The sequence below is a fragment of the Saimiri boliviensis genome, chromosome 20, assembly GCF_048565385.1.
Source record: "Saimiri boliviensis isolate mSaiBol1 chromosome 20, mSaiBol1.pri, whole genome shotgun sequence".
In the NCBI taxonomy this organism is placed as follows: Eukaryota; Metazoa; Chordata; class Mammalia; order Primates; family Cebidae; genus Saimiri; species Saimiri boliviensis.
The window spans coordinates 5,570,806-5,597,520 of record NC_133468.1 but is presented as its reverse complement, the minus strand read 5'-3'; the positions used below and the strand labels follow the sequence as shown (position 1 = coordinate 5,597,520).

At 48.7% G+C, this 26,715-nt stretch overlaps 1 protein-coding gene across 1 annotated transcript in view; it reads left to right on the top strand.

Annotated features, from left to right (window-relative positions):
* Window positions 1-25,081, top strand: part of GFPT2 (glutamine-fructose-6-phosphate transaminase 2) — a 47,412-nt gene extending 22,331 nt beyond the window's left edge. The window contains exons 7-19 of the mRNA XM_003943945.4: window positions 1,637-1,698; window positions 5,087-5,166; window positions 5,684-5,801; window positions 9,791-9,954; window positions 11,406-11,501; window positions 11,603-11,700; window positions 11,995-12,115; window positions 14,463-14,620; window positions 15,589-15,703; window positions 18,081-18,208; window positions 20,442-20,609; window positions 22,506-22,667; window positions 24,175-25,081. Of these exons, the coding sequence (XP_003943994.3) occupies window positions 1,637-1,698; window positions 5,087-5,166; window positions 5,684-5,801; window positions 9,791-9,954; window positions 11,406-11,501; window positions 11,603-11,700; window positions 11,995-12,115; window positions 14,463-14,620; window positions 15,589-15,703; window positions 18,081-18,208; window positions 20,442-20,609; window positions 22,506-22,667; window positions 24,175-24,219 (1,515 nt within the window). The 3' untranslated portion in view covers window positions 24,220-25,081. The remainder of the gene's footprint in view (window positions 1-1,636; window positions 1,699-5,086; window positions 5,167-5,683; window positions 5,802-9,790; window positions 9,955-11,405; window positions 11,502-11,602; window positions 11,701-11,994; window positions 12,116-14,462; window positions 14,621-15,588; window positions 15,704-18,080; window positions 18,209-20,441; window positions 20,610-22,505; window positions 22,668-24,174) is intronic.
* The last annotated feature ends 1,634 nt before the right edge of the window (window positions 25,082-26,715 follow it).

The window sequence follows — 26,715 nt, the reverse complement described above, 5'->3', positions numbered from 1 at the left end:
TGAGAAGGGAGCACACACTGGGGGTATTTTCCAAGGGGAGACCCCCATGCTGAGGAGGAGGTGGAGCAGACACAGGCCCATATGGGGCCAGGTAGGAGGAGAGGGCTCCAGGCCTCTCAGAGCCCATCCTCCCAGGCGGCAGTGCCACCCAATAGTTCCCCCAGGGCCATGGCAGCCGGGACACTGGCCTGGAGTCCAGAACATTTGGCAGGCACCACCTTGTGGCTTAAAATATATTATTCTTTAGCAGGTGTTTTCAGGGTCTGATTTAAAAAGGAAGTCTACTGTTGAAACCCTTTTTGTCCTCTCCCGTTTTTGGAGGTCCGTGATTTAGAGGATGTGTTTATAAATAACAGCTTATCCCACACTTAATGCACTGGATAATGTACATTGAGCCAGTTAGGTATTATAGCACGCTGTTTTTTTCTTTTCCATTTTTATTTTGAAATTTCAGAAATACTCTCTCATAGTAACACTTAAACTTAAGACTTTTCCCGTCTGGGAGAGTACAGGGCTCTTTTTGGCAGAGAAGGAGCAGCGTGGTTTTTTTTGTTTGTTTGTTTGTTTGTTTTGAGACAGAGTTTCGCTCTTGTTACCCAGGCTGGAGTGCAATGGCGCGATCTCGGCTCACCGCAACCTCCGCCTCCTGGGTTCAGGCAATTCTCCTGCCTCAGCCTCCCGAGTACCTGGGATTACAGGCAGGCGCCACCACACCCAGCTAATTTTTGTATTTTTAGTAGAGACGGGGTTTCAACATGTTGACCAGGATGGTCTCGATCTCTTGACCTCGTGATCCACCCGCCTTGGCCTCCCAAAGTGCTGGGATTACAGGCGTGAGCCACCGCACCCGGCCTGTTTTTTTTTTTTATTGTTGACAAGAGCAGCAGCGTCTGCCTGAAGCCCCCTGGTTTGGGGCAGTTTGAAAGCCCTGCTGAGGCCTGGGGACGCGAACTCAGGTTCCTCTAGCCTTGCAGCTGAGTTGGCAACCTCAAACCCGACATGCTGACCACACAGGTCTGGGGCTGCCCACGGCTCCCACACTGGGAGGATTTCATGTCAAAATTCAGATTTGCAGCTGTTTATATATAACTGAGCTCAGCTAGGGTTGTGGTAAATTGGTACAGGATAGTCAAGATCTAGGGGAGACTTTTGCACCAAGAATTTAAGTAGAAAAAGCCTCTGGAGTCTTGTGTTGGAACTGGATTCTAGTTCCAGCTTTCCACAAACCAACCTCGTGTTGAGCTAAAGTGCAGTTCACAGGGGCTTGATGAGTAGGTGCGATCCCTGAGCAGGGCAGGGCAGCCTGGTCCCAGCTGTCATTTCCTGTGACTCTTACTGCCCCTGTCCACCCAGCTGGCACCCCGCTGGGCTCCCTGTGGGCCTGGGCAAGCATGCTGCACGTTGCTCACCGTGGAATTCACACATGTTGGTCTGCGGTACTTCCTGGGACACTGTCTGTTTTGCTTTCCCTCATGACATTACCCCAAAGGCGCTGTTCCTGCACTCAGCTCCCTGAGGGACCCCGGGACCTCCCACCAGGAAGAGGGGCCCAGGGAGACCCATCTGGGGCGTGGCCAGGCTGCAGCACCATGGCTGATGGAATGAGTTGACTCTAAGTTTGTTTGTGTGTTTTCAGGAAGGTGCATTCGCATTGGTTTTCAAGAGCATCCACTACCCAGGAGAAGCTGTTGCCACACGGTAAGGCAAAACACACTGGCATTTCCCATAAGAAAGAAATAAAATAGTGTCTGGGGGCAGTGGCTCAAGCCTGTAATCCCAGAATTTTTAGAGGCCAAGGTGGGCAGATCACGAGGTCAGGAGATCGAGACCATCCTGGCCAACATGGTAAAGCCCCGTCTCTACTAAAAATACAAAAATTAGCTGGGCATGGTGGCATGTGCTTCTAATCCCAGGTACTTGGGAGAATTGCTGGAACCAGGGAGAGGGAGGTTGCGGTGAGCTGAGATCGCACGACTGCACTCCAGCCTGGTAACAGCAAGACTCCATCTCAAAAAAGAAAAAAGAAAGAAAAGAAAAAAGAAAAGAAAATCACATAGCTTGAGAGAGAAGGGAGAGATAGGGCCTCTGGCATGCTGGAAGGCACCTTTGGTATCTAAAGGACAACTGTGGCTCAGCCCTGGGGACTGTACCCCACTATCTCTATGGCTGGTGGTGCTCCACTTATGAATTTTTTAAAAAAGAAACCAGAAAGTTGGATTTTTATTTGAAATCTCCAGATTTTCAGAGGTAGGCAACAAATTCCAGTTATAAGTAAACTTGTACAGATGGGGCAGATCCAGGTTTTGTGGGGCTTGAAGTCTGTACAATATGGGGCCCCCCTTTAAGAAAAAGCATGCAAAATTATGAACACAAAACTAGGAAGCAAAGTGAATACTGATTTGAATTCAGTACAGAAGAGGCCTTGAAGGCCCAGAGCTGAAGCTTCACCTTCACAAAAGGAGCATCCCAGGAATCAGCTTAGAGGCCTGGTTCAGCCCATGTGTACCTCTATTATGGTGGGCCCCCAGTGCTGTGCGGATTTACAGAAGCAGATTAAGTGCCATCCTGTTTATATTCAAATGGGTTGATCATCCATCCATCCACCCACCCATCCATCCATCCATCCAACCATGTAACAGATATTTGCTGTGCACTTACTGTGTGCTGGGCCCTAGGGACTTAGTGACATCTGACCTGGTCCCTGCCTTGAAGGGCTAAACAGTTGTGCAGGAGGGCAGAGAAGAGCAGAAGATGGTGATGCCCTGTGCTGGGCCCCAGCACAGGACATCACCTTACCTGGCAGAGGGGCAGTGGTGGGTAGCCCTAGGCAGGAGGCTGCCTGGGGCAGGCAGGCAGTGGGGAGGAGCCAGTATGAGCAAAGGCAAGGGGTTCAGAGGGAGTGGGACCTCCCAGGATCCCTGTTGGCAAGGTGGGTTTATTGTGGAAGGGCATTGGTGGGACAGAGGCTTCCAGGCTCAGTGTGTGCTTAGTGACACCTGCTGTGTGCCAGGCGTGGGAGCCAGTGGTAAGCAAGGTGGCATGGGCTCCAGGGCCTCAAAGGCTGCAGGGAGTGGAAAAGCAGACAGAGGCCGGCTCTGTATGGCCTCAGTGCCCTGCGGGCTGCAGGCTTCATTCTGAAGCTCCAGGGGAGACATCTAGAATGAACCTGTGTCTTTGAGAGACTGAGCCAGAGAAGGTGAGGCTGTCTCTCCCAGACTGTCATAGTATCTCGGCAGGAAACAGCAGGAATTTATCATGATTTTAAAAATCTTTTCTAAGACTGGAACTAATTTGCCATTTGGAATTTAATTCCTTCAGTTCATAGAATTATAAAATACCAGTTGGTTCCTATCAAATTTAGAAGCCCTTTTTTAAAATCTAATTTTATCATGATGTTACTATTTTAAATGAGCTCAGAAGAAAGCAGCACGAAGAAGCAATAAAACTTTATTTTTTAAAATTACTTATAACTGAGGGCTCTATAACCTCCAGGACAATCTTTGAGTTGTCTTGGGAGAATTATGCGTCTCAAGGTCTAGAGAAACCTCAGAGCCCAATCTACAACAGTAAAATTTAGGGGAGTCATTTGCCAAGAAAATTAGGTAACCATGTACTTTCTCACTGCCATTATTATAAACTGTTTGTGCTAGGTCCCCACTGGACCCAGAACGACGTGTCAGATTTCCTTTACACAATAAATGATGGAAATATTCAGGGTGTTCATAGCACCTTCCTCAAAGCCCCAGACTTTGTCCCCTGCTTCGAGAAGTCGTAAGTGGGATCCAAACAGGACAACATGACTGGAAAGCAGGGTCTGTTATTGTTGAAGAAAAATTTAGGAATTGCAGTGAGTCAGGCTAACAGACCATGGATATATGTGGGCTGGATTCAGGCTGATGAACAAGTACTTAATTAGTTTCATTGATCTAGCAAGAAATTGCTTCAGGTAGAATGTTACCCAGTTGTATTCTAATTCATGTGTTTGAAACAGCTCTCTTAAATTGTCTTATTACAGTGTTCGTCTGTTCTTCTTGTTAATAAATTAATGTGTAGAGGGGGAATGGCACACATCCTTTATTAACTACTAGAATTTACCTGCCTGGGTTCTAAGAACCGCAGGTTTAGAATGCGAGCACTGCCAGAGTGAGACGCTTCTTTCTGTGCACACCCATGGTGAATTTTATTTGCACACTGTAATTTATACGAATGAGCAAAGGATCAGATTTTGGAGGCAAGATGTCATTAAAATAATGAGATCTTAATCACATGCACCACTAGAAGTTGTAAATAGAAGGAGATATCCTAAAGGCTCTTTCCTGAAGATTCCCTGCCGAGGTACTCAGAGAGCCGGGCTCCAGTGGCTGAAACAGAGATGCTGAACGGGAGGCCTGAGTGAGGGCCCTTCACCTTGGCCGGCTGAAGACTTCCCAAGATACTGCCTGTGGCAGTCACTGTCCCCTTTATGATGAAGTCTACCTGGTACAGGGTGAAGATGCTCAACTTCATCCACAGGGTGTCACTCAGGCAGAGACAAAAACTACCCAAGAAATTGCCTTGTATCACCTACAAAGTAGAGAATATACAAAAGTCAATCAGTCTGGTGCCCACTAATGCCAGAGAACTGGGCCAGGGGAAGGGAAGGAACAACAGGGGGCTTTGGGCAGATGGTGGGTGCAGAGCCCTATTGTGGTAGGGATGTGCTGCCGCCGAGGCTGGGCGGAGACCCCGAGTGCCCCTGCGCCCCAGCAGCACCTCCTCCACTGCTGAACACTCAGCCTCTGCCGTCTAGCCATGTGGGTTGGTCAAATGTGGGGACTCGACTGGACTGCAGGAGGCCTGGCCTGGGAGGGCAGGGGTGGGAAAGGTTACCAGGCTTACTGGGTAGGTGGGTGATGCCAAGTCAGGGTCCTGGAACTCAGGACCTGGCCTTTTGGTCCTGTGCTCCACACATCCATCCTGTGGGACCTAAACAGGATCCTCCATCCCTGGGAAAGGGCTAGATGTGGGGATCCCACCTCAGATGCTGGGCAGACACCCAGCCCTGGGCGTCAAAGGCGATGGGTAACTGGATGCCTCCTCCCTACAGGAGAGGCAGCCCCCTGCTCATCGGAGTCCGCAGCAAATACAAGCTCTCTACAGAACAGATCCCCATCTTATACAGGACGTGTAAGTTTCTCAACAAGGACTGGAACAGCGCAGCTGCTGCCCGGCGTCCCAGGACTCAGCAGCTGCTCTGGCACGGTCAGCTCCCTTCCGAGGCAAGGATGCCCCACTCTGAGCCAGACCCAACGGGCACACAGCTCCAGGTCTAGAAGGTTTTCGTGCAACTGAGACTCGACTCCATTTTTTTTTTAAAGCTTTTTACTATGGACATGAATGTATCATGATTTTGTATGTTGTCAAACATAGACAAAAGTGCCGTTGTATAATGGCAACTGTGCCTTGATTTGAGCGCTTCTTTGGTTTGTTTTTGTTTGCATTCCTCTCACACTGTAGCCATTTAAATGCTTTTGCAGCGGTACTGTGCTATTTGGGGATCTTTTACAGGATTTGGCTGACGCAGCCAAAGCTAAAAATTGCAAATTTCTCCCACATATATTCAGAGGGGAAATTGGTTCCCTGCTGCATGTTATGCAAACAAAACATCCCAATGGAATTTGCAACTCATTCCTCCATTTGCTAGGCACTCTGGAGAATGTGAAGAATATCTGTAAGACGCGGATGAAGAGGCTGGACAGCTCCGCCTGCCTGCACGCCGTAGGTGACAAGGCCGTGGAATTCTTCTTTGCTTCTGATGCGAGGTAACTGAGCCTTCTTCTCTTCCCTTCCTGGGATTATGTAATCAAAGAATGCTTGCCTAAACACTGCAGATTCTTACTCATCCTTCCATGTGAGCTGTCGTGGCTCAGCAAGTCGCAGGGCCAGAGCAGAGTTCAGCTGTCCCTGGCCCTGGGCCTGGAGTCCTTGTCCTAGGAGCACCTGTGTGACTGTGACGGGCAGCCCTGGTGGCCAAAGGCCAGGTGCACTAGGGGGCACAATGCTTTCAGCCTGCATAAAATAAATGGGTTAGTTGCCAGTGTTGGAAAATTGGGAGATGCCACAGGAATATCTGGATCTCTAGCTTCTCTGGAAGAACTAGCTGATCTGGGTACACTGTGCTACCCTCTCTCAGGCAGCAGGTGTCTGGATCTGCTCAAAGCCTGCTCCCTAATTTAGATGGGTCAAGTGTCTCCACACCTCAGTCCCTCCCACACCCCTCCCTGCCTTTGCCTGATGTGGGACCATTTGTGAAAGACAGAGCCAAGATGTAGGGAGTATTTCATTTGACTCTAAAGTCCATATTCTCATCAGTCCACCAAATAATGATTTTGAAGAGACAGAGAGAGAGAGAGAGAGAGAGAGAGAGAAACCGAGAAACCAGAACACTTTCCTGCTATTTGAAGTAGAAAACCCCTGTAATCACCTCTAGTACCTTCTTCAAGGACCCAAGGCTTGGGTCTTTGTTACGTATTTCCATTCTTGATGGACTTTCTCTTTCCCAACCAGCTTTTAATAGAGTCTCACTGTGAGGCAGGGAGGACACCAAGCCAGGTCTCCTGGAAAACGGGAGTGACAGGGACGCAAGGCCTGGTTAAGTGCACAGCCAGCATCGTACTTAACGCTGAGGTAGGGGCAGAGCTTCCCAAATGGTGCCCCTTAGAACATGCCTTCAACGAGAGGCTGGTCTTTTTTCAGTGATTCAAAAAAACACACAGAACTGTAGTTATTGGCATTGTGCCACTGGAATTTGTTGAAGCTTTTATTTCTTAGAAGTTTGTCAAATAATTGTGATCTTAACGATCAATAGTAACTTATGTTCAGTGAAATAGGGTAGATGTTTCTTTAAAAAAAAAAAAAAAAGCATGAATGCCTGAAAGGAGAGGAAATAGTTATTTGTAGGCAATACTATTACACATTTTTTTAAAGCCAGCCAAAAGTCTGTTAGAACCGATAGTACTGACAGCTGGGAATAAAGGTGTGGAAATCCTATATCGTGGCCTTAGCGTCTGACCTGTGTCTGGCCTGAGTGGGACCACGTTCACCTTGTTCTCCAGTGTCACCTCATGTGACCAGGCACGAGGCTGTCTGCAAACGTTAAGTGAACCGAAAAAGTACTACTACTCACCACAGCTGGAAAGAAAATGCTTTGATTACATTCCTTAAAGTAAATTTTAACAAAACTACTCCAGGACATATTTGAAGAAGACTACAGAAAGTTTCCATGAGAATGTAAGAAATTTGAATATAGGAAGAGAGTCCACATTCTTCAGTAGGAAGGCTTAATATTCTTATCTTATTTATTTATTTTTTTTTCTGAGACAGGGTCATGTTAAGTTGCCCAGGCTAACTTAACTAACTCCTTGGCTCAAGGGATCCTCCTACCTCAGCCTCCAGAGTAGCTATTTTCAAAAATTAATGGACTCAACATTTAAAATTAATTTAATGATTACAAGTTATTTTTTCAAAACATGGATTCTCCCCCAAATTAATCTGTGAATTCCGTGCTGTAACTGGGACCCTCCAGATTCTTTTGCTTATGCTTTTGGAACTTAGGGAAGTGATTCTGTCACATGTAGTAGAGAGACAAGAAAACCAGTACGTGCTGAGAAAGAGGAGTGGTGGGCAGCCCTCCCAGATGTGAGCACATTATGCAGCTTTGGGCAACGGTGGCCGGCGTGTGCAGGGCACAGTATGTGGGCCTCGCCAGGATCCCATCCAGTAATCACTACAGACCTCTGGGAAAGGCACAGCTCTCTCCTGTTTACAGAGGTGGAACCTGAGACAGGAACTCCAGGGGGTTATCTGTATTGCCCAGGGGCACAGGACTGGTAAAGAGGCAGGCCCTGAGTCCACCTCAGGCCTAACTCCTGGGCCAGTGGTCTTAATGACCAGATTATGTTACTACCCATTTTGTAAATAAAATAATTACATTTAAGCAAACATATGTACATGCATGCATAAATAAAAAACACACAGGCATCATACATGGTTGGTTAATGCGACAATGTAAGCAGTGTTGATCTCTTGGAGACAGGATAGGGCCATTTTTACTTCTTGTCACTCCATATTTGTGCTTTTTATGCAGTGGGTTTCGTTTAAAATATTTTTTACAGTACAGTGGCTTGTGATCCGTCTTTCTCTTTCTTCCCTAGGATCTGGCTGGATCCACTTCTCTTAGAGCCTTAAACCTTGATAGTTTCTCTCTTTACCTTTGCACCAGGAGTTCAAGTGTTCATTTTCTGGCAGTCACATGTGGGTGTGGCTCTGGAGAGAATGAGAGTGTTTTCTTTTTTTGTTTGTTTGTTTTGAATGGTCTCTCATTCTGTCACCAGGCTGGAGTGCAGTGGTGTGGTCTTCTCCAGCCTCCCGAGTAGCTGGGATTACAGGCACCTGCCACCACACCCAGCTAATTTTTGTATTTTTAGTAGAGATGGGGTTCACCATGTTGGCCAGGCTGGTCTCGAACTCCTGACCTCAGGTGATCTGCCCACCTTGGCCTCCCAAAGTGCTAGGATTACAGGCGTGAGCCACCATGCTTGGCCGAGAGTATTTTCTCTAAGAGTCCTTCAAGCCCAACCTGATGGGTCATACCACAACTATATACCGTTAATCACCTTTCTTTTTCATTTAGCAACATTTCAAACTTAAAATTATTTTAAAAAGACACTTTGTATGATGATCTCAAGGGAGAAAAGTCATTATTCCTTTCCATACAGAGAAAGTTATAAAAATAAACACAATGACCCTGTGTTTCTTTGGTAAACATAGCTTGTAGATTACTTTTAGGGCCCCTTTGTGTGCACGTGTGCACGTGTTTAGGAAACTAGGTCTTTTGTCCTGATGAGTTTCCCATTGTCTGGATTTTGCTGAGTGTATCTCCTGGTGTCATTTACCACGTTCCTCTGTCCCCTGTGTTTTCTGTACACTGGAGGTTACAAGTATTAAAGGCTCGGTCTTATTTAGGTTTGATCTCTTTTGGCAAGACTCCATAGTTGATAGTGTGTCCTTCCATCAGGAGGCAGGTAATGTCTCACACCATCTTTCTTTTTGTGCTAAGAGCCATCAGGAGTTTGAGTGTTGCCAGCCTTACCCATCCATGATAAAGCTTCGTTCAGCTTTTCACTTCCTGGTTTCAATAGCCATGGATGGCCCCTGATTAGAACTATTAAAATTAGGAGTTCATAAGTTGATAATTCTATTATTTCTTCCTTACTGGCTATATCACTTCTTAGAGAAACTTGCTTTCATAGAGTATGTGGCTGTTCCGAAAGACAGATTGTTTAGATTCTTTCCCTACACGATTCAGAATAATGCGTTGGTTCTCATGTATCCTCCAGAGATGACATTGTTTGGATCCTGATTTGAAGAAACCAGTTATAAAAAGACAGCCATGAGATTATTGGAGAAATGTGAACATACTGAATATTTGATGATATAAAACAACTATTAATTTTAGATATGATTGTGGCATTGTAGGTTAAAGTAGTTTTAGAGCTATATGCTAAAGTGTTTACAGAAGAAATGATATAATGTCTGGGACTGGCTTCAAAATAATTCCTTGGAGAGGGGAGGGAAGAGTGGGGAAGAGGAGGAAGATTCACCTGCAAATCAATGCTTTCAGTATGTCGTCTCTGTCCCTCCTAAAATGCCAATGACCTGCCCCCACACATGGGGAACAGCAAGGGGCTGCGGCCTTGACACTGCTCAGGGCAGGGTGCTGATGATGATGCCTGTGTTTCCCTTGCCCCAGCGCTATCATAGAGCACACCAACCGCGTCATCTTCCTGGAGGACGATGACATCGCTGCAGTGGCTGATGGGAAACTCTCCATTCACCGAGTCAAGCGCTCGGCTAGTGATGACCCATCCCGAGCCATCCAGACCTTGCAGATGGAACTGCAACAAATCATGAAAGGCAGGTGTCCTTGAGAGTCCATGTGCAGCAGCCTTGGGAGCTGACCCTCCTGGTAGCACTCCTGAGACTCTCTGCCTGGCCCTGGTAAAGGCCACAGCCCTCCCACCCTCTGTGGCCACCAGGACAGGGCTGCAGGTGTCCTATGGCTTGCACAGTTGAGGGGATGTGGGGAGGCTGGCCTGGCGCCTCCAAGGGTGCTCCTGTCTGCAGCCAGGTGGCAGGTCCTCCCTGCTAGAACTGAGCCCAGCGTGTCAGCTGCCTTCCTTCACCGACTCTGGAGGACTCACTCCCACCCTCAGGCATCATTTCTCCTCTGGGTGGGAGGTCTGCAGTAATGAGGGTGGGGGGCACACTTTCTGCCTACTAGGAGAGCCTCTCTGTCTGCATCCACCTCCATCTCCCTGCAACCTCTACCCCACAGTGCAGCCTGAGCAAACTTTTAAGAACACGAATCAGCCCCTGTGATCATCCCCCTGCTCAAGGCCCTCCAGTGGCTTCCGACTGTTCTTGGAATAAAATCCAAACTCCCCGCCACAGCCCATAAACCCTCACACCGCCAGAGCCAAAGCCTGGTCCCACCACACTCAACCCTCTGTCCCACTGTGCTCCGCCACAGCCCTTGCGTTCACTGTTCTTCTCATAGGACTGGTTCCTTTTCATCATCTCCAGCTCCCCTGAAATGTTACCCACTCAGAGAGTCCTTCTCTGCTCCTGTGTCTGCCATGGTCCCTCCCCAGCCCTTCCCCTACGGTGGCCACCCCTTACTCCCCTCACTTGCTTCATTCGCTTGTCGCACCAGCGCCAGGTCATGGGTGGCAGGCCGGGAGCACCGGCAGTGTTGGCATAATGAGTGTGCGTGTCCTAGAGAACACCGTCTACCCCGCTGTGGGCGCCTCCAGAGCGTCAGGCGCAGCTGCTGCATCAGGATCTCGAACACCTTGCAGCCCCGCTGTCCCGTCAGCACCATCCAGCCCCACTCAAACCAGAGCACTGGAAATGCCTGTGCGGCTGGAAAGGTTTTTATTACAGAAGCTAGGAGGGTATTTATTAAAAGGAAAATTGCCTATTTCTTTGGGCCTGCTTAGCTGTATTTCCCTAACTTGGTGGCTTTTTGGGATTAAAGCACTTTACTTTCTTTTGGTCTTGCTAAGGGGAGCACAGCCCAGAGGGACCAGCCAGGCCATTTGTTAGTTGCATCCTCTGGCAAACCCCTCCCTTCCTCAGCCTGCAGGGTCCAATATGCAAATTGGAGATGATAGTCATGATTTCTGACCTGCTTCCCTCTGAAGGTCCATGTCAGGCAGGATGATCCCTGGGGATGCCTTTGGGAATCTGCAGTAAACTTTACAGGAGTTGCGATCACTACTGCATAAGGAGAAGAAGTGAACTATTCCTAACGAAAAGCAGGAAACATAATGAAATTAAAACTGACCAGATGTTTATTGGACCAGGTAACTTCAGTGCATTTATGCAGAAGGAGATCTTCGAACAGCCAGAATCCGTTTTCAATACTATGAGAGGTCGGGTGAATTTTGAGACCAACACAGGTAATTCCTACATTCAGTGGGGAGCCTCTGCCTATGCCTAGTCCCAGGGAATGCGGTCACTGTGTAGACTCAGCGTTAACACTCTGCCGTGTGCCCTGCAGTGCTCCTGGGTGGCTTGAAGGACCACTTGAAGGAGATCCGACGATGCCGACGGCTCATCGTGATTGGCTGTGGAACCAGCTACCACGCTGCCGTGGCTGTAAGTGTGACACGTGCGTGGGGAAATCAACAGCAGTCTAGGGCCAGACACTGGGCTTCAGTTTTATCACTCTTGGCCTTCTGAATTTGGCTAAGCCATTGTACCCATTCCCATGAGCTAGCGTGAGAAGTGACACGGAGCTCTTTTATATTCGAGGTGGCCTGTGGGTAACTGAAGTCCCCTCGCCACCTGGACAATGAGGTTGCACGTCACAAACTGTCCCTAGAAGCTCAGCTGCTCCATATCCGTGTCGTGCCTGTGACTGACTTTAGTCCCCATGTTTGTTGGCTTCAGACGCGGCAAGTTTTGGAGGAACTGACTGAGCTCCCTGTGATGGTTGAACTTGCTAGCGATTTTCTGGACAGAAACACACCTGTGTTCAGGGATGATGTTTGCTTTTTCATCAGCCAGTCAGGTAAGGGACATAGTCACGTGGCTAGCCTTGCATCAGGTCAGCTCGGGGGTCTCTCCTCTTCGCCTTCATCCAATTAAGTCCCCTGCATGGCCACCCTGTGCTGCAATCCCTCTCTTGCAGCAGGTCATTTAACCCTTAGAGCTGAGGATTACTGTCACTCTTGTACGAGGAGGGCAAGAGATGTCCAAGGCCATGCCGCCAGGGCGTGACTGAGCCGGAATTAGGCTGGAAATCCATACCTATTAGTTTTTCTCCTGCCCTGTGGCTTCTCTCTCTTCTTGCCTATCCAACACTTCAAGGACCACTTACTGAGGTGCTCATAAATGTTTGCTGATTTATGTTAATAGAAAAAACATCTCCTTTAACATTCTGTTAGGTTGAGAGTCATGTGGAGGACCCAGTGTGGGCTCTGTACCCAAGTGGCCAAGCCGTGCTGCCTGTGGCATGCAGTGCCCATGCTGCCCGGCAGGGGGAGGTGTGGGGAGGTAGTACTCCCTGTTAGGGCCAAGCTAAATGCACCCCATCTGGTGCCATCCCGACACCAGGCTTGGACGTTTTCTTCAGCTGCCTCAGGGAGGTAGGTGATCCAGGGCCATAGGCTTGGAATCTCCTTGAGCTCATGGAGGATTTTTGAAATGTTTTAATTCTGGAGAATTCTAAACCTTTATAAAAGTAGAGATATTCATATAATGAATTGCCTAGCCTCAGCACTGATCAACCAGCCCAGCTGGTGCTGGTCAGACACACTTACATTAAGCCCTCTTCTCCATAGGGTTACTTTGAAGCCAATCCCAGACATCATGATATTCATCCATATAAATACTTCAGGATGTATGATTAAAATGATAAAAGAAAAACATCTAACCACAGTGTCACTGTCATTACCACGACTAAAATATTGATGGTAATGCTCTATTATCTACTGGGATTTTTTTTTTTTTTTTTTGAGATGGAGTCTTGCACTGTTGCCCAGCTGGAGTGCAGTGGCGTGATCTTGGCTCACCGCAACCTCCGTCTCCTGGGTTCAAGCCATTCTCCTGCCTCAGCCTCCCAAGTAGCTGGGATTACAGGTGTGCCCCACCACGCCCAGCTAATTTTTGTATTTTTAGTAGAGACAGGGTTTCGCTATGTTGGCCAGGATGGTCTCGATCTCTTGACCTCGTGATCCACCTGCCTCAGCCTCCCAAAGTGCTATTATTATAGGCGTGAGCCACCGCACCTGTCCTCTATTGGGACTTTTAGTACTGCTTCCATTTTCAGTTTTAAATACCATTTCCATTTTGTTGACAAGCGAAGAAAAACCAGTACAGACACACCAATCATCTCGCCCACCACCTTATGACCTGTGTTCGCCTTTGGGTTTATGATCCCATCAGAGTGTAAAAATATTTTATAAATTGGTGGGAGACATTAACAAAAGAACAGAGGTGGACTTAATGTGAAAGTAATGCAGTGGCAGCTTCCAAGTCCCTCTGTGTATAGAAGTCAGCCCTTTAATAAAATTGAAAAAACACCATCAAACCCTAGGGCGAGGGTAATAAAAGATCAAACCCCCTCTCCCCCACTGCCACCACAGTACCCCATGACACTCCAGTGCCATAACTCAGGGCTCTGAAGAAAGAAAAGCAAGGGAGAACTGGGGCCACCCAGCACCAGGCAGCTCCTGCCTGCCTGCAAAGCTGGGACAGATACAGCCAGGAGCAGTGGCCCTGCAGACAGAACAGCCTCCCGACTCATGAGGATTTCAATGGTTTTGATTTTATAGTCTGGCTTATGCTGAATTTAATTTGAGTTGGTTAGGAGGGAGAAACTGAGGGAGTTTGTGCTGTTTAGCTTTATTCTAAAAACAATTTGAGTCCACACTGACAGGCTTGTAAGAAGTGTTTCCTTTCAAACAGGATCTATTTGAGAAACACCACTTGGGGACATTCCTGCTTTTCGAATGTGAAATCTGTTCCATCTCAGCACATTCTGAATAAGGCAGCTTTGAGTTGCAAAAACGCTGCTGGGGGCCAGGCCCACCTGTCACCAGCTGTATAGCTTTGATCAGAGCACCAATTTCCTCCTGTCTCTCAGCCCTCGTCCTCAAGAGGAAAATGGGGATGATGGTCCCTATGGGATTGTCACGAGATTTAAATGCCAAAGTGCTTGCCACATAAATAGTGACAAATCTCGAATCTAAGAGTCAACCAAAAAAACGGTTGAGCATGTGTTTGCCTTTCTGAACACCTGCTGGCTGTGTCTTGGGCACTGATTTCCATGTAAGAGCCAGATGTGAAAGAGGAAGGGGCTTGGGGTAGGGCTTAGGCTGGCGGAGTGAGGCACTGAGAGGGCCCCTGTGCGGCAGGCGAGACCGCGGACACACTCCTGGCGCTGCGCTACTGCAAAGACCGCCGCGCCCTGACTGTGGGTGTCACCAACACCGTGGGCAGCTCCATCTCCCGAGAGACCGACTGCGGCGTCCACATCAATGCAGGGCCAGAGATCGGTGTGGCCAGCACCAAGGTAGGAGGAGCCACGGGCCCCCCTCCCAGAGAGAGCGTGGTGGGGATGGCGGGGGGCGGGGGTGCACCAGAGGCTGCAAGGTCCCCAGAGGCCGCTCTCCTTTGGCCTGGATGCACTGGGCAGTTGCGCCCTGCTCTTTCCCCTTCCCACCTCACCCCTTTTCTGCCTTCCCTTTCCCCTCCCGTCTTGGATTCCCATCTCTTCATTTAGTCTCATTTGATTCCCATGTCCTTTTCCTATGTTTCGTCTATGTTGTCCTGTGGATCTCTGAGCACCTTAGAGACGCTTATTTTAAAGTCCTTTAGACCTGGCACGGGGCTCCCACTTGGAATCCCAGCACCGTGGGAGGCCGAGGCAGGAGCATCCCTTGAGCCCAGGAGTTCCAGACAAGCCTGGACAACCCCGTCCCTCCAAAAATAAAACAGTCTGAGTGCGGTGGCTCACACCTATAATCCCAGCACTTTGGGAGGCCAAGGGGACGGGCAAATCACCTGAGGTCAGGGGTTTAAGACCAGCATGTTGAAACCCGATCTCTACTAAAAATACAAAAAGTAGCCAAGTGTGGTGGCACGTGCCTGTAATCCCAGCTACTTGGGAGGCTGAGGCAGGAGAATTGCTTGAACCTGGGAGGTGGAGATTGCAGTGAGCCGAGATCGCGCCACTGCAATGCAGCCTAGGCAACAATGAGACTCTGTCTCAAAACAAAATAAAAATATAAATAAATAAAACTTAAAAAATAACCAAGCAGGTAATACACACTACAGGTGGTGCCTGTAGTCCCAGTGACTCGGGAGATTGAGGTGGGAGAATTACTTGAGCCCAGGAGGTTGAGGCTGCGGTGAGCCATGGTCTTACCACTGCCTTCCAGCCTGGGCAACAGAGTAGACCCTATCTCAAAAAATAAAATAAAGCATAGTTGATGTAAAAAGTGAAAGTCAGGTCCTTGCCACCTCCTTCTTTGTGCACAGGCTTATACGAGTCAGTTCATCTCTCTGGTGATGTTTGGTTTGATGATGTCTGAAGACCGAATTTCACTACAAAACAGGAGGCGAGAGATCATCCGTGGCTTGAGATCTTTACCTGGTATGTTCCAGAGTTCGGCTGTCCGTGTTCTCAGATCTAGTGGACTGTTGCCAGCCACTCTCCCTTGACTCTGGCCTGTACAGGATGTTGTTCATTACTCCCTTTTCCTAAAACTTTCTAGCCATCCCACCTCCCTCCTGGAGCCCCTGCTGCCTCTGACCTCATCCTGCTCAGCCCTGCCCCACCCTGGGCTGCCTCCCTGACCTGGTCCTCAGCGGTGCCGGTGCCGAGCACTTTCCCACCGCAGGGCCTTCACGCTGGCTCGTTCCTCTGCTAAACCATCTCCCTTCAGCTCTGCATACAACCGACAGCTTCTCATCTCCCAAAGCTCAGCTCAAATGTCACCTCCTAAGACCCTCCCTAGCCACACCTAACAGAGGCCCCAGCCTCCGCCTCAGCACTCTGTGAAACCTTAGCATGCTTGTTTTCTTTATAACACCCCTCATGACCTGAAATTGCCTGTTCACCTAGTGACTGGCTTGTCTCCCCACCACTAATGTGTTAGTTAGCTCGGCAAGTACACAGCCATGTCTACCAGATCCGCTACTGGACAGCTGGTGTCTAGCACAGGGCAGGCATACAGTAGGTGCTCAATAAGTACCCAAGAAAAACCAAATGGCTGGCCCCAGGCCCTTCCTATGGCAGGCACTCCTTGGCAGCGCCACCACACTTTCCCCACTTGCTGGGCAGCAGCACAGTCCCAGCTGTTGTAGCTGGTGAGCTACAATGTCTGTCACACTGAATCATGACCTCCTACGGGACCATGGCCTCCCCTTCTTTCATTCATCCACCACATAGATATTAAAAACCAGCACCATGCCCTGCCCCGTATGCCATCCCTGGCCTGCCAGGATAAGCAGCAGCTCACCTCCTTCAGCCACTCACATGCCAGAGTAGGAGAGAGACCTCTGTGTGCAGCTCTGAGAGGGGGAGATGAGCCAGCCTTCCTTCAGGCTGGCATGGAGCACTCACTGGGGGCAAGACATCACGGGGCTTCTGGGGGATGCTCTCCCAGAGACAGTGGGAGCTAGTGCCTCCCTGGGAACCAGGGCCAAACCCCAGAGCAGGCAGTGGGGAGAAGGCCACCATAGAGAGTGGTCAATTCCAGGCCTTCTGGGCCTGACACTGGCCAAGACAGCATGCTGAAGGTTTATTTCTGAGAAAAGGCATTCTTCCTTTAAGCCAGAACGTAACCATGCAAAACAGGACCCAATTCTGACATCAGTGGTTCTCAAGGTGTTATTCGCACGTCCTGGGTGTCTACAAGGCCCTTTCAGCAAAACTGTTGACATACTAATACATTTTTATAGTAATTTTTTTTTCTTTTTTTTTTTTGCCTGTGTCTACATTTGCAAAGGCAGTGGTGGCTGTGCCTGACTCCCAGCACATGAGAAGGCCTGCTGGTCATTGTGTCCTTCACTACCACACACCCAGTTTCACTTAAGAATGGCCTCGATGGCCGGGCACAGTGGCTCACGCCTGTAACCCCAGCACTTTGGGAGGCTGAGGCGAATGGATCATGAGGTCAGGAGATTGAGGACATCCTGGCTAACATGGTGAAACCCCATCTCTACTAAAAATACAAAAAATTAGCCGGGCATGGTGGCGAGCACCTGTAGTCGCAGCTACTCAGGAGGCTGAGGCAGGAGAATCACCTGAAACTGGGAGGAGGAGGTTTCAGTGAGCCGAGATCATGCCACTGCACTCCAGCCTGGTCGACAGAGTGAGACTTTGTCTCCAAAAAAAAGGCAGACACTAAAAAGATTTGCAAGAACAAAAAAACAGTGCCACTCTTCTAATTCTTTTTGAAAATGTAGTAATAGATTTAGGGTTGTTACTTTAAAGTGAATCAATATTTTTAAATTTCTTAGTGTTACCTTCTGATCTGGTACATGTTGACGGATTTAACTCAAAAACAAAGGCTTTTAGGGATGTGCAATAATTTTCAAAAGCATAAAGGAGTCCTGAGACCAAACAATTTGAGAACCAGTGGTCCCATTTACAGGGACTTTGTCTTGAGACACAGCAGCAAAGGGGTGCTAACTGGCGATGTCAGCTCTGTCTTCAGAGGGTGCTTTCACATCTCTGAGTCTCAGTTGCCTTACCTGCAAAATGGAGTGAGAAATGATGCTTCCCCACCTACCTTCTTGGTGCTCAAGAAAAGTATTCCACAATATGAATCCCCACCCTAACAAAACCCTGGCCAGGAGCCCAAGTTATTTCCTATAATCTAAGTTTTAAACGAATGCAAAGAAGCAATGGGTACTAAGTGATGTGAGTTTCAAAACGTCCTCTTAAACCCCAGCATTTGTCTTCATGAATATTGCTTTAAAATTGGCGTGACGGGCTTTCTCCTTCTCCTCTGTGCATGGCTCAGAGCTGATCAAGGAAGTGCTGTCGCTGGATGAGAAGATCCATGACCTAGCCCTGGAGCTTTACACACAGAGGTCACTGCTGGTGATGGGGCGGGGCTACAACTACGCCACCTGCCTGGAAGGAGCCCTGGTGAGCTGCCACACTCAGACCCCACCTCCACGGAGGACAGGCACAGGAGACCTGGAGGAACCAGCCAGAAGGAGGGCAGGGCAGTGGGCTTGGGGAGAGCCAGGCCTGAGGACCCCTTGGCCAACCCTGTGACCTTGCCCTAAGCACCAGTTCTCCACCAGATTTCTAGCCCTGGACACAGAGATGGGTGACATGGCAGGTGCCCACTCCCAGGGAGCTCCCAATCTACTGAAGAGAAAGGGACAGGGCACCTAGGTTGTGCCCCTCTAGCTGTCCAGCCACTGCCAGGGTCCACTTAAAACAGCTCACTCAGACCTCATGAGCTGCTTCTGAGAGATTGGCAGATGCTATTCATCTCTCATCCAGGAGGAAACAAAGCCTCCAAAAGCTTAAGTATCTCACTCAAGATGACGTAGAGGACCTGAATCAGACCTGAGTCCTTGGGGACCCGAGTCCATGTGGCCTTTGCTTTTTTCCACCACCACCAAAATTGCAGGGTGGGTTCTCCGCAGAGTTTTCCTTGCTACCTCTCAGACTTCCAAGGGGGAGTTTGAGATCCTGAAGGAATGAACTTTGAAGGCTCTGCATTTTCAAAAATTGGTGAAAGGCCGTTTGCCCCCTGCAATAATAAAGATCCACGCCAGCAAAGAGAAAGCTGCTGGTGCAGGGACAAAGTGCCAGGACCACGGGGCTGCCCAGAGGGTGGACAGAGAGCCATGCAGGGACCTGTGTCTAGGGCTTGCCCTCTCCTCACTGTCAGCATGCCATGCATGGAGCAGATGCTCAGCCCAGGTAACAGGGTCAGTGCTCCAGGTAAGGACACAGTGGCCACCAAGACCAGGGCGTTAACCATGGCCCAGCTGGGCTGCCATCCTCTCCCATCTCCTCTCCACTACCCCCATTTGAAAGATAATGCCAGGCTGGTGCAGTAGCCTGCACCTGTAATCCAAGCACTTTGGGAGGCCAAGGCAGTCAGATCGCTTGAGGTTAGGAGTTCGAGACCAGCCTGGACAACATGGTGATAGCCCATCTCTACTAAAAATACAAAAATTAGCCAGGCGTGGTGGTGCATGCCTGTGATCCCAGCTAGTTGGGAGACTGAGGCAGGAGAATCACTTGAACCCATGAGGAGGAGGTTGCAGTGAGCCAAGATGGCACCATTGCACTCCAGACTGGGAGGCAGAGCGAGACTCCCATCTCAAAAAAAAAAAAGAAAGAAAGACAATGCCAGTTGTAACTGGTTACCAGAAGCAGAGTTGGTTTCCCTGGTCTTGGTGGGGAGCACAGGCCTGACCTCAGTGAGCTCCGTCTCCTGCATCTGTCCCCTGGAGGTTCTGACTCCTGTTAAAGGAAGCCAAGGACAGGCAGGTGCTGCTTCTGGGGATACAGTAGAGGCAAGGCCTGGGGGTGCACTGTGAGCCCCCAGATGACTCTGCCTGATGGGCTGGGGACTCAGATGCAGTAGCTGAATGTGCTGGTGAAAGATGCATATTGAACTGAGCCACCACATGAGTCTGAAGAAAAAAGTGTTTAGGTGGCTGCTGGCACGAGCCAATGGCCCTCTGTGGTCACTGGGAGGCCGGCACTCCAGCTTTCTACAGCCTCCAGAGTGCAGCCACTCTCCTCATAGTGTTGCCCTGACCCAGATCACCAGAGTTAGGAGTCAAGAGATGATTTCTTTGACCGTCTTACCGTTTCAATGATGTGGATTTGTGGTAACTGAATAGAGACGGGTCTATCTGAACATAGGAAGAAATTCAATTAACACCCCAGTTTGTGCAATTTTGCTTCGAACCACCCTTCAGAAGTTATTAATGGGCGAATGCTTAATCAAATAATTAACTGAAGGTGTAGCTAAGCAGAATACACTGCTGTCATCATAAATGTGGCTGGCTAGGGAGAAGAGGGTGGGCTAGGCTGACTCCGACTTATCTGTCCTAATGGGTGGCTGTGCGTGGGACTGGAGAGAGAGAGCAGCAGTGCCCAGGGCCAGTGTGGGGACACAGACTTTGTGTCCTGGGCTGGTGCCTGCCCTGGACAGTAGCCAGGCCTCTCCCCAGGCCCTTGCTGGTGTCCTCAGTGCTTTCAACCACTCCAGGCATCTGTCTGCCTTGTGACCCTTGGCTCTCTGCCTTCCAGAATCATCCTTCTGGTTCCCCTTCTTCCCCTCTGGCTGATCTGCTCCAGCCCCATCTGCCCAGTGTGACTCTGATCTCACCTCCTGTTTTCCCAGAAAATTAAAGAGATAACCTACATGCACTCAGAAGGCATCCTGGCTGGGGAGCTGAAGCACGGGCCCCTGGCACTGATTGACAAGCAGATGCCCGTCATCATGGTCATCATGAAGGATCCTTGCTTTGCCAAATGCCAGAATGCCTTGCAGCAGGTCACAGCCCGCCAGGTGAGGGCTCTCTATTGGACTGGGCCAGCTCTCTCCTTCTTTTCTCCATGCATGCCCACCTCACCACTGTCTGCCAGCACCAGTGATGGATGGATGGTCTGGCCAGTGAGTAGCTGTGACCACACACTCTCCCCTGGGCCCCCTTGTGAGGAGTACATGCACTTGGAAAGGAATTGGTCAGCCTGCAGCTGTCCCACACGGCTCTTCAGCAGGGCCCAGGAACCCAAACTGCCATGAGCAGTGCCAAATCCTGGCCTGGCGCTCAGGGGAGGTACTCCTGGTGGAGATCCCTGGGGCAGGGTTTCTCCAGGTTCTGTGGCCAAGCAGCTCTGATGTGAACTACCTGGAGTTAGGTCAGATCTCACAGGGCAGGGGCATAGCTTCACACAAGACTGCCCTCGCTTCAGGCACCTGCTGCAAGCCACAGGTCCACCTACACATCTGAGCAACTATGAATCGAAGGATTCCTACTCTTCCCACTCTTCCCTCAAGTTCATTCATTTTCTAGAACAACTCATAAAACTCAGGAAATCACAATACTATTACAGTTTTATTATAAAAGACAAAAATCACAGCCAACCTGGAAGAATGAACCCATGGTGTGAGGGCCCCAAATGTGGAGCTTGTGTCCTTAGGATGTATCACTCTCCCGCACATCACTGTGCATCACCAGGAAGCTCCCGTGAGCTGCTAGCTTCAGTGTCCAGAGTTTGTATTGCGGTTTTATTAAGTGGCAGGATGGAGTGAACCACTGGCCATATGATTGAATCAGTGACCAGCCCCACTTTTGTCCTTGGAGGTTGGGAGGTCAGGCTGACTGGCTCGTGTCTCAAAGCCCTAACCCTCTAATCATGTGGCTGGCCTTTCTGGCAGGGTGAGACCGCATCCTGGGAACTATCTGCAGGCACATCATGAGTTACCTCCTTAGCATCAAGTCAGGTATAGTCCAAGGGATCCTTCATAGATAAAAAGATGCGTCTATCATATGGGGAAGTCCAGAGGCTAGGAGCTCCCTCCCTGAAACCAGCCACAAAGACCAACCAAATGCTTTGTACACAGCAGCTGCCCTGAGGTGCAAGGGCAGTGTTCATGAAGTTTCAGGAAGGTGAAATCCAACAAGGTGCCCCGTCCAGATGCTCCCACACCTGGCTCAGTACCGTGGTCAGAGTGAGGGTATAAATCACAGTTGCATTATTTCCCCACTGAAAACCCTCCCTCCCATACCTTCCTGTCAAGCCACAGAGGCCCACAGGCCTGCGTCATCTGGCCCTTTCCTCGTTTCGGAGTTCCAGGCACTCCAGCTTTCCTTCTGTTTCCCACTCGTGCTGTGCTCAAGCCTGCCTCCAGGCCTTTGCGCTGGCTGTTCCTGCTGTCTGGGATGCCCTTCCCACAGAATGCTTTGCTGAGAGTTGGCCCCTCATCATGTAGGGCTCAATTCAGATGACTCTTGTTTTGAGAGAGCTTCAGAGACCTCACCAGTCTCCCAGTCACAGGATGTGATTATCCTGTTTTCTCACCGTGGTGGCATTTCTTTGGAATTCATCTTTATTTATTGGTTTGCTTGTCTAGGTTTTTGTTTTCCACCACTGGACTATGAGCCCCACTAGAGTTAGGAGTGAGTCTGCCCTGCTCTCAGCAAGGTACAAATGGGTGCCAAATGATGCAGCAGGATGGTGATGTCCTTACCAGGGAAGGGGCAGAAACACACCAAAAAGCATCAGACACTTTGTCCTTTCCAAGCATTTGTGTCCCACACATACCACCTCACCTGTGATTCAGCAAATACAAAAGAGGACTGTTCGCATCACAGTAACATAGCTTCCAGATAGGCTGCGTGTGTCAGGGATTGCTTCTTTCAGAGATGATCTATTTTATGATCCTATTTCTCTGCTCTAGGGTCGCCCCATTATATTGTGCTCCAAGGACGATACTGAAAGTTCCAAGTTTGCATATAAGACGATTGAGCTGCCCCACACTGTGGACTGCCTCCAGGGCATTCTGAGCGTGATTCCGCTTCAGCTTCTGTCCTTCCACCTGGCTGTCCTCCGAGGATATGACGTATGTCTAAAAACTGCGCCTACCAGCAGAGGGGAGAGACATAACCCCAAAGTTCCTTTGTCTTCTTTAAATACTTGGACTAAATAGTCATAGGAGAAATAATTTCATTTAAAGTAGCTTTCTTTTTAAAGTAGCTTAAACCACCCCTGCCCCCTCCAAGAAAACAAGCTGGAAACTGCAAAATGTATGGAGAAGATTATGACGTTAAATTACAACCTGGCTAGGCGATGTGGCTCACACCTGTAATCCCAGCACTTTGGGAGATCAAGATGGAAGCATTGCTTGAGGCCAGGAGTTTGAGACCAATCTGGGCAACATAGCAAAAAACCCCACCTCTACAAAAAATTTTTTGCATAGTATTCCGTCACAATCTTATAACATGATTTTCTTAATGGTTACTTAGCCAATCTTCTACTATTTAAACTGTTCTCAATTTTTTGTCTTCATAAATAACACAGCAGCAAACATCCTTGTACATACAACATTGTTACGTTGTCCCACATTAAGATTTGTCCTTAGTCTAACAAATTATCTAACATTTTGGACTCCTAACATGTATTGCCAAATTATGTTCCAGAAAAGAACCAATTTTTTTTTTTTTTTTTTTTTTTTTTGGTGACAGTTTTGCTCTGTTGCCAGGCTGGAGTGCAGTGGCACAATCTCAGCTCACTGCAACCTCTGTCTCCCAGGTTCAAGCGATTCTCCTGCCTCAGCCTCCTGAGTAGCTGGGACTACAGGCGAGCACCACCACACCCAGCTAATTTTTGCGTTTTTAATAGAGACTGGGTTTCACAGTGTTGATCAGGATGGTTTCAATCTTTTGACCTCATGATCTGCTGGCCTCAGCCTCCCAAAGTGCTGGGATTACAGGTATGAGCCACTGCGCCCGCCAAAGAACCAATTTATGATCTCACAGCAAGTGTGTAAGAACACACAGTTCATAATGCAAAGAAATAGAAGTTTCATTACAACTTTGAGAAGCTTTTAAAAGAACACAATACAAGGAATATAATGAATATCTGAATATGTACATATCATCCAGAGCTGATATTTGCTAATATGTTGTCATATGTTTTATCTTTTTAAATATCTAAATGTAATAAGACCTTGCAGATACAGTAGAAGCCTATCTATGAACCATTCCCACATTTCCTTCCCACTCCACCTTCAACAAGTCACAATGGAATTCATGTAAATTCTTCCAAGAAAAGTGAATTTTTAATAGTACACATCAAGTTACCTGTGTTTAAAAGCATAAGCCATATTTTTAAAATCATGTTAACAAATCATGACAGACATCAGGTGCACAATCAATGTTTATTGGGGGACTAAACCTTACACAGTTAAATGAAGCTTCTGGACTAAGGAAGTAGGTCTCCAGATTGGTTGGAGGTTACCATGGTGAACATTTGTCTCCTTATTTTCAAGTACTCTGAAAATTGTCCTTGTGATACAGCACGTTGCTGAGATCTGTGGGGTCCTGAATACCTACTTTCTTACATTTTAGGTTGACTTTCCCAGAAATCTGGCCAAGTCTGTAACTGTGGAATAGGATGAGACCGTCACAAGACCATCACCACCTTTAATCTGATTCCAGACCTGTCCCAACAGCAGTGATGCTACATGGGAAGAGAAGTGGGCATCCAACTTGTTCTGCATCTTCCTGTAGAGTTTGACAGTTTCCACGTGCCTTCTACCCAAGTGCTTTTGCTTACAGCAGATACTGTTTCTCTGTGTCCTGAAGTCGCCAGAGGAGAAGAGAATCATTGTTTACACATGGGGATCAGAGCAGACTTCTCCACTATCGTGCAATAGAGATACAGCTCTCTTCAGAGTAACTGTGAACCTTTTATAACCAACACTAGAGTTAGTTTTAAAACACAAAATATTTATAATGACGATTGTATAGCTTTTAAGTTATTTTTCTAGTATGTGGCTTTCTGTAGCCATGGTAATGGCCAAACTGTTCATCCCAGCTACCCATGCGCTGTCTCCAGGCTTGCTCCTGGCAGGTGGCATTCATCTCAGATTTGAGCACAAGGCATTGGCCCTCTGGACTCCTCTCTCCTTCACTTTCCTCTCTAGGCTGCTCCTAAATCCTGTTCCCTGACATCCATGAAGCCCCTCCAGCCATCCACCTATGCCTTTTATGAGTCCAGTTGAAATCTCAGCCTCCTCCTCCATTTTATTCTTGTGTGTGGCCCAAATCTCTCCAACTCTCCAACTTCTGTTTAATCTGATCATGGCTCTTTTTAAGTCCAGGCAGCATTTTGGTCCCTGCTCCTTGTCCATAGTAAAACAGCTTGAAATATCCCATGCAAGAGAGTAGTTTCAAGTGGGCAACTCTGCTCTCTATTTAAAAGCGTGCACAAAGTACTATGCAATGCTAGGACAATAAAGAACATACCAGTTTTTTTGTCTTGTGTGTTTGCATTTTGTTATCCTCATTCTTCCTGTGTGCTCTGGATTTTGAGGACTGTGCAGGAGCTCAGCAGTGTTTGGAGGGGCAGCCCTGTTTGTTGGTAGCCATTGGCCTCTTCCACACCTGAGACCTGTGGGTTTCTAGTAGGAAAATGAGGACTGTTTTCTAGGATACAACAAATGCAGGCGATTTGGGACTAAGTAGAGGGGCCACTAAACCTGGAGACGGTTGGCCAGAGCCTGGAGACAGCATTTTCCCCCAATAAACCTATTATAGTTCTTGGTTTTATTAATACAATCTGGCAGGAGGATGGAAAGCCAGAGGGTTCTGAAGTTTTGTAAAGTTGGAATTTAGGTTCCCCACGTAAGTGCTATCACACACACCCTGAATGATGTCTTCATGACAACTGATGTGTGTAGCACTAGTATCTCATTAAACCCTGTTCAGGATTACCTATGGGCTACTCGGCAAATTTTCATCCCCTTCTACGCCCTCCGCTGTATCACAGGGGCTGGAAGCCTGGGAACTACATTTCCAGGCTATCCATAAGTGAGAGGCACTCATGGCAGACTTGGAAGATGGTTGAATGGCAGAAAGCATATTTTGTATTTCTCTCTGGCAGAAGCAGATAGAAACATGGCTTTAGCAGACAGGGAGTTCTGCTATGGCCCTCGGGTGCTTCCCAAAATGTACCCACCTCAGCATCCCAGGCAGTGGTGACCATGAACAGAGGTTTCCTGTGGCTCCTCCAAAATCCCAACTCTGGAGAGCTGGCAGGAACCAGGCACTGCAGGGCTTTTCCTGACTTCTGTCCTCCCAGCCCTGGGTCAGTCTCAGGGGAATGCCTAGAATGGTTTCTGTCCTACCAATCAATCCGTGAGCAATACAACTTCCAAGATTAGGAGACTACAAACTAGCCAGAACATTCTTCTCTGGACAAGACCTAGAAAGTATATTTCATCCTTATGCCCAAGAGGTGATCGCCATTCTTACTTTTGTGCTAATTGTTCCCTTGCTTTTCTTTTTTTTTTTTTTTTGAGACAGAGTTTCACTCTTGTTACCCAGGCTGGAGTGCAATGGCGCGATCTCGGCTCACCGCAACCTCCGCCTCCTGAGTTCAAGCAATTCTCCTGCCTCAGCCTCCCAAGTAGCTGGGATTACAGGCACGTGCCACCATGCCCAGCTAATTTTTTGTATTTTTAGTAGAGATGGGGTTTCATCATGTTGACCAAGATGGTCTCGATCTCTTGACCTCGTGATCCACCCACTTCGGCCTCCCGAAGTGCTGGGATTACAGGCGTGAGCCACCGCGCCCGGCTCCCTTGCTTTTCTTTATAGTTCCACCTGTGTATCTATCCCCAAATACCCTATCTAGTTTGAAAGTGGAGGGCAACTGCATGCTGGCTGAGCAAGGAGAGGGCGGCCCTGCCTCCACTGGACAGAGGTTCTAGGACAGGCGTCCCCAAACTTTTTACACAGGGGGCCAGTTCACTGTCCCTCAGACCACTGGGAGGGCCGCCACATACTGTGCTCCTCTCACTGACCACCAATGAAAGAGGTGCGGTGGGGGGCCAGATAAATGGCCTCAGGGGGCCGCATGCAGCCCGCGGGCCGTAGTTTGGGGAC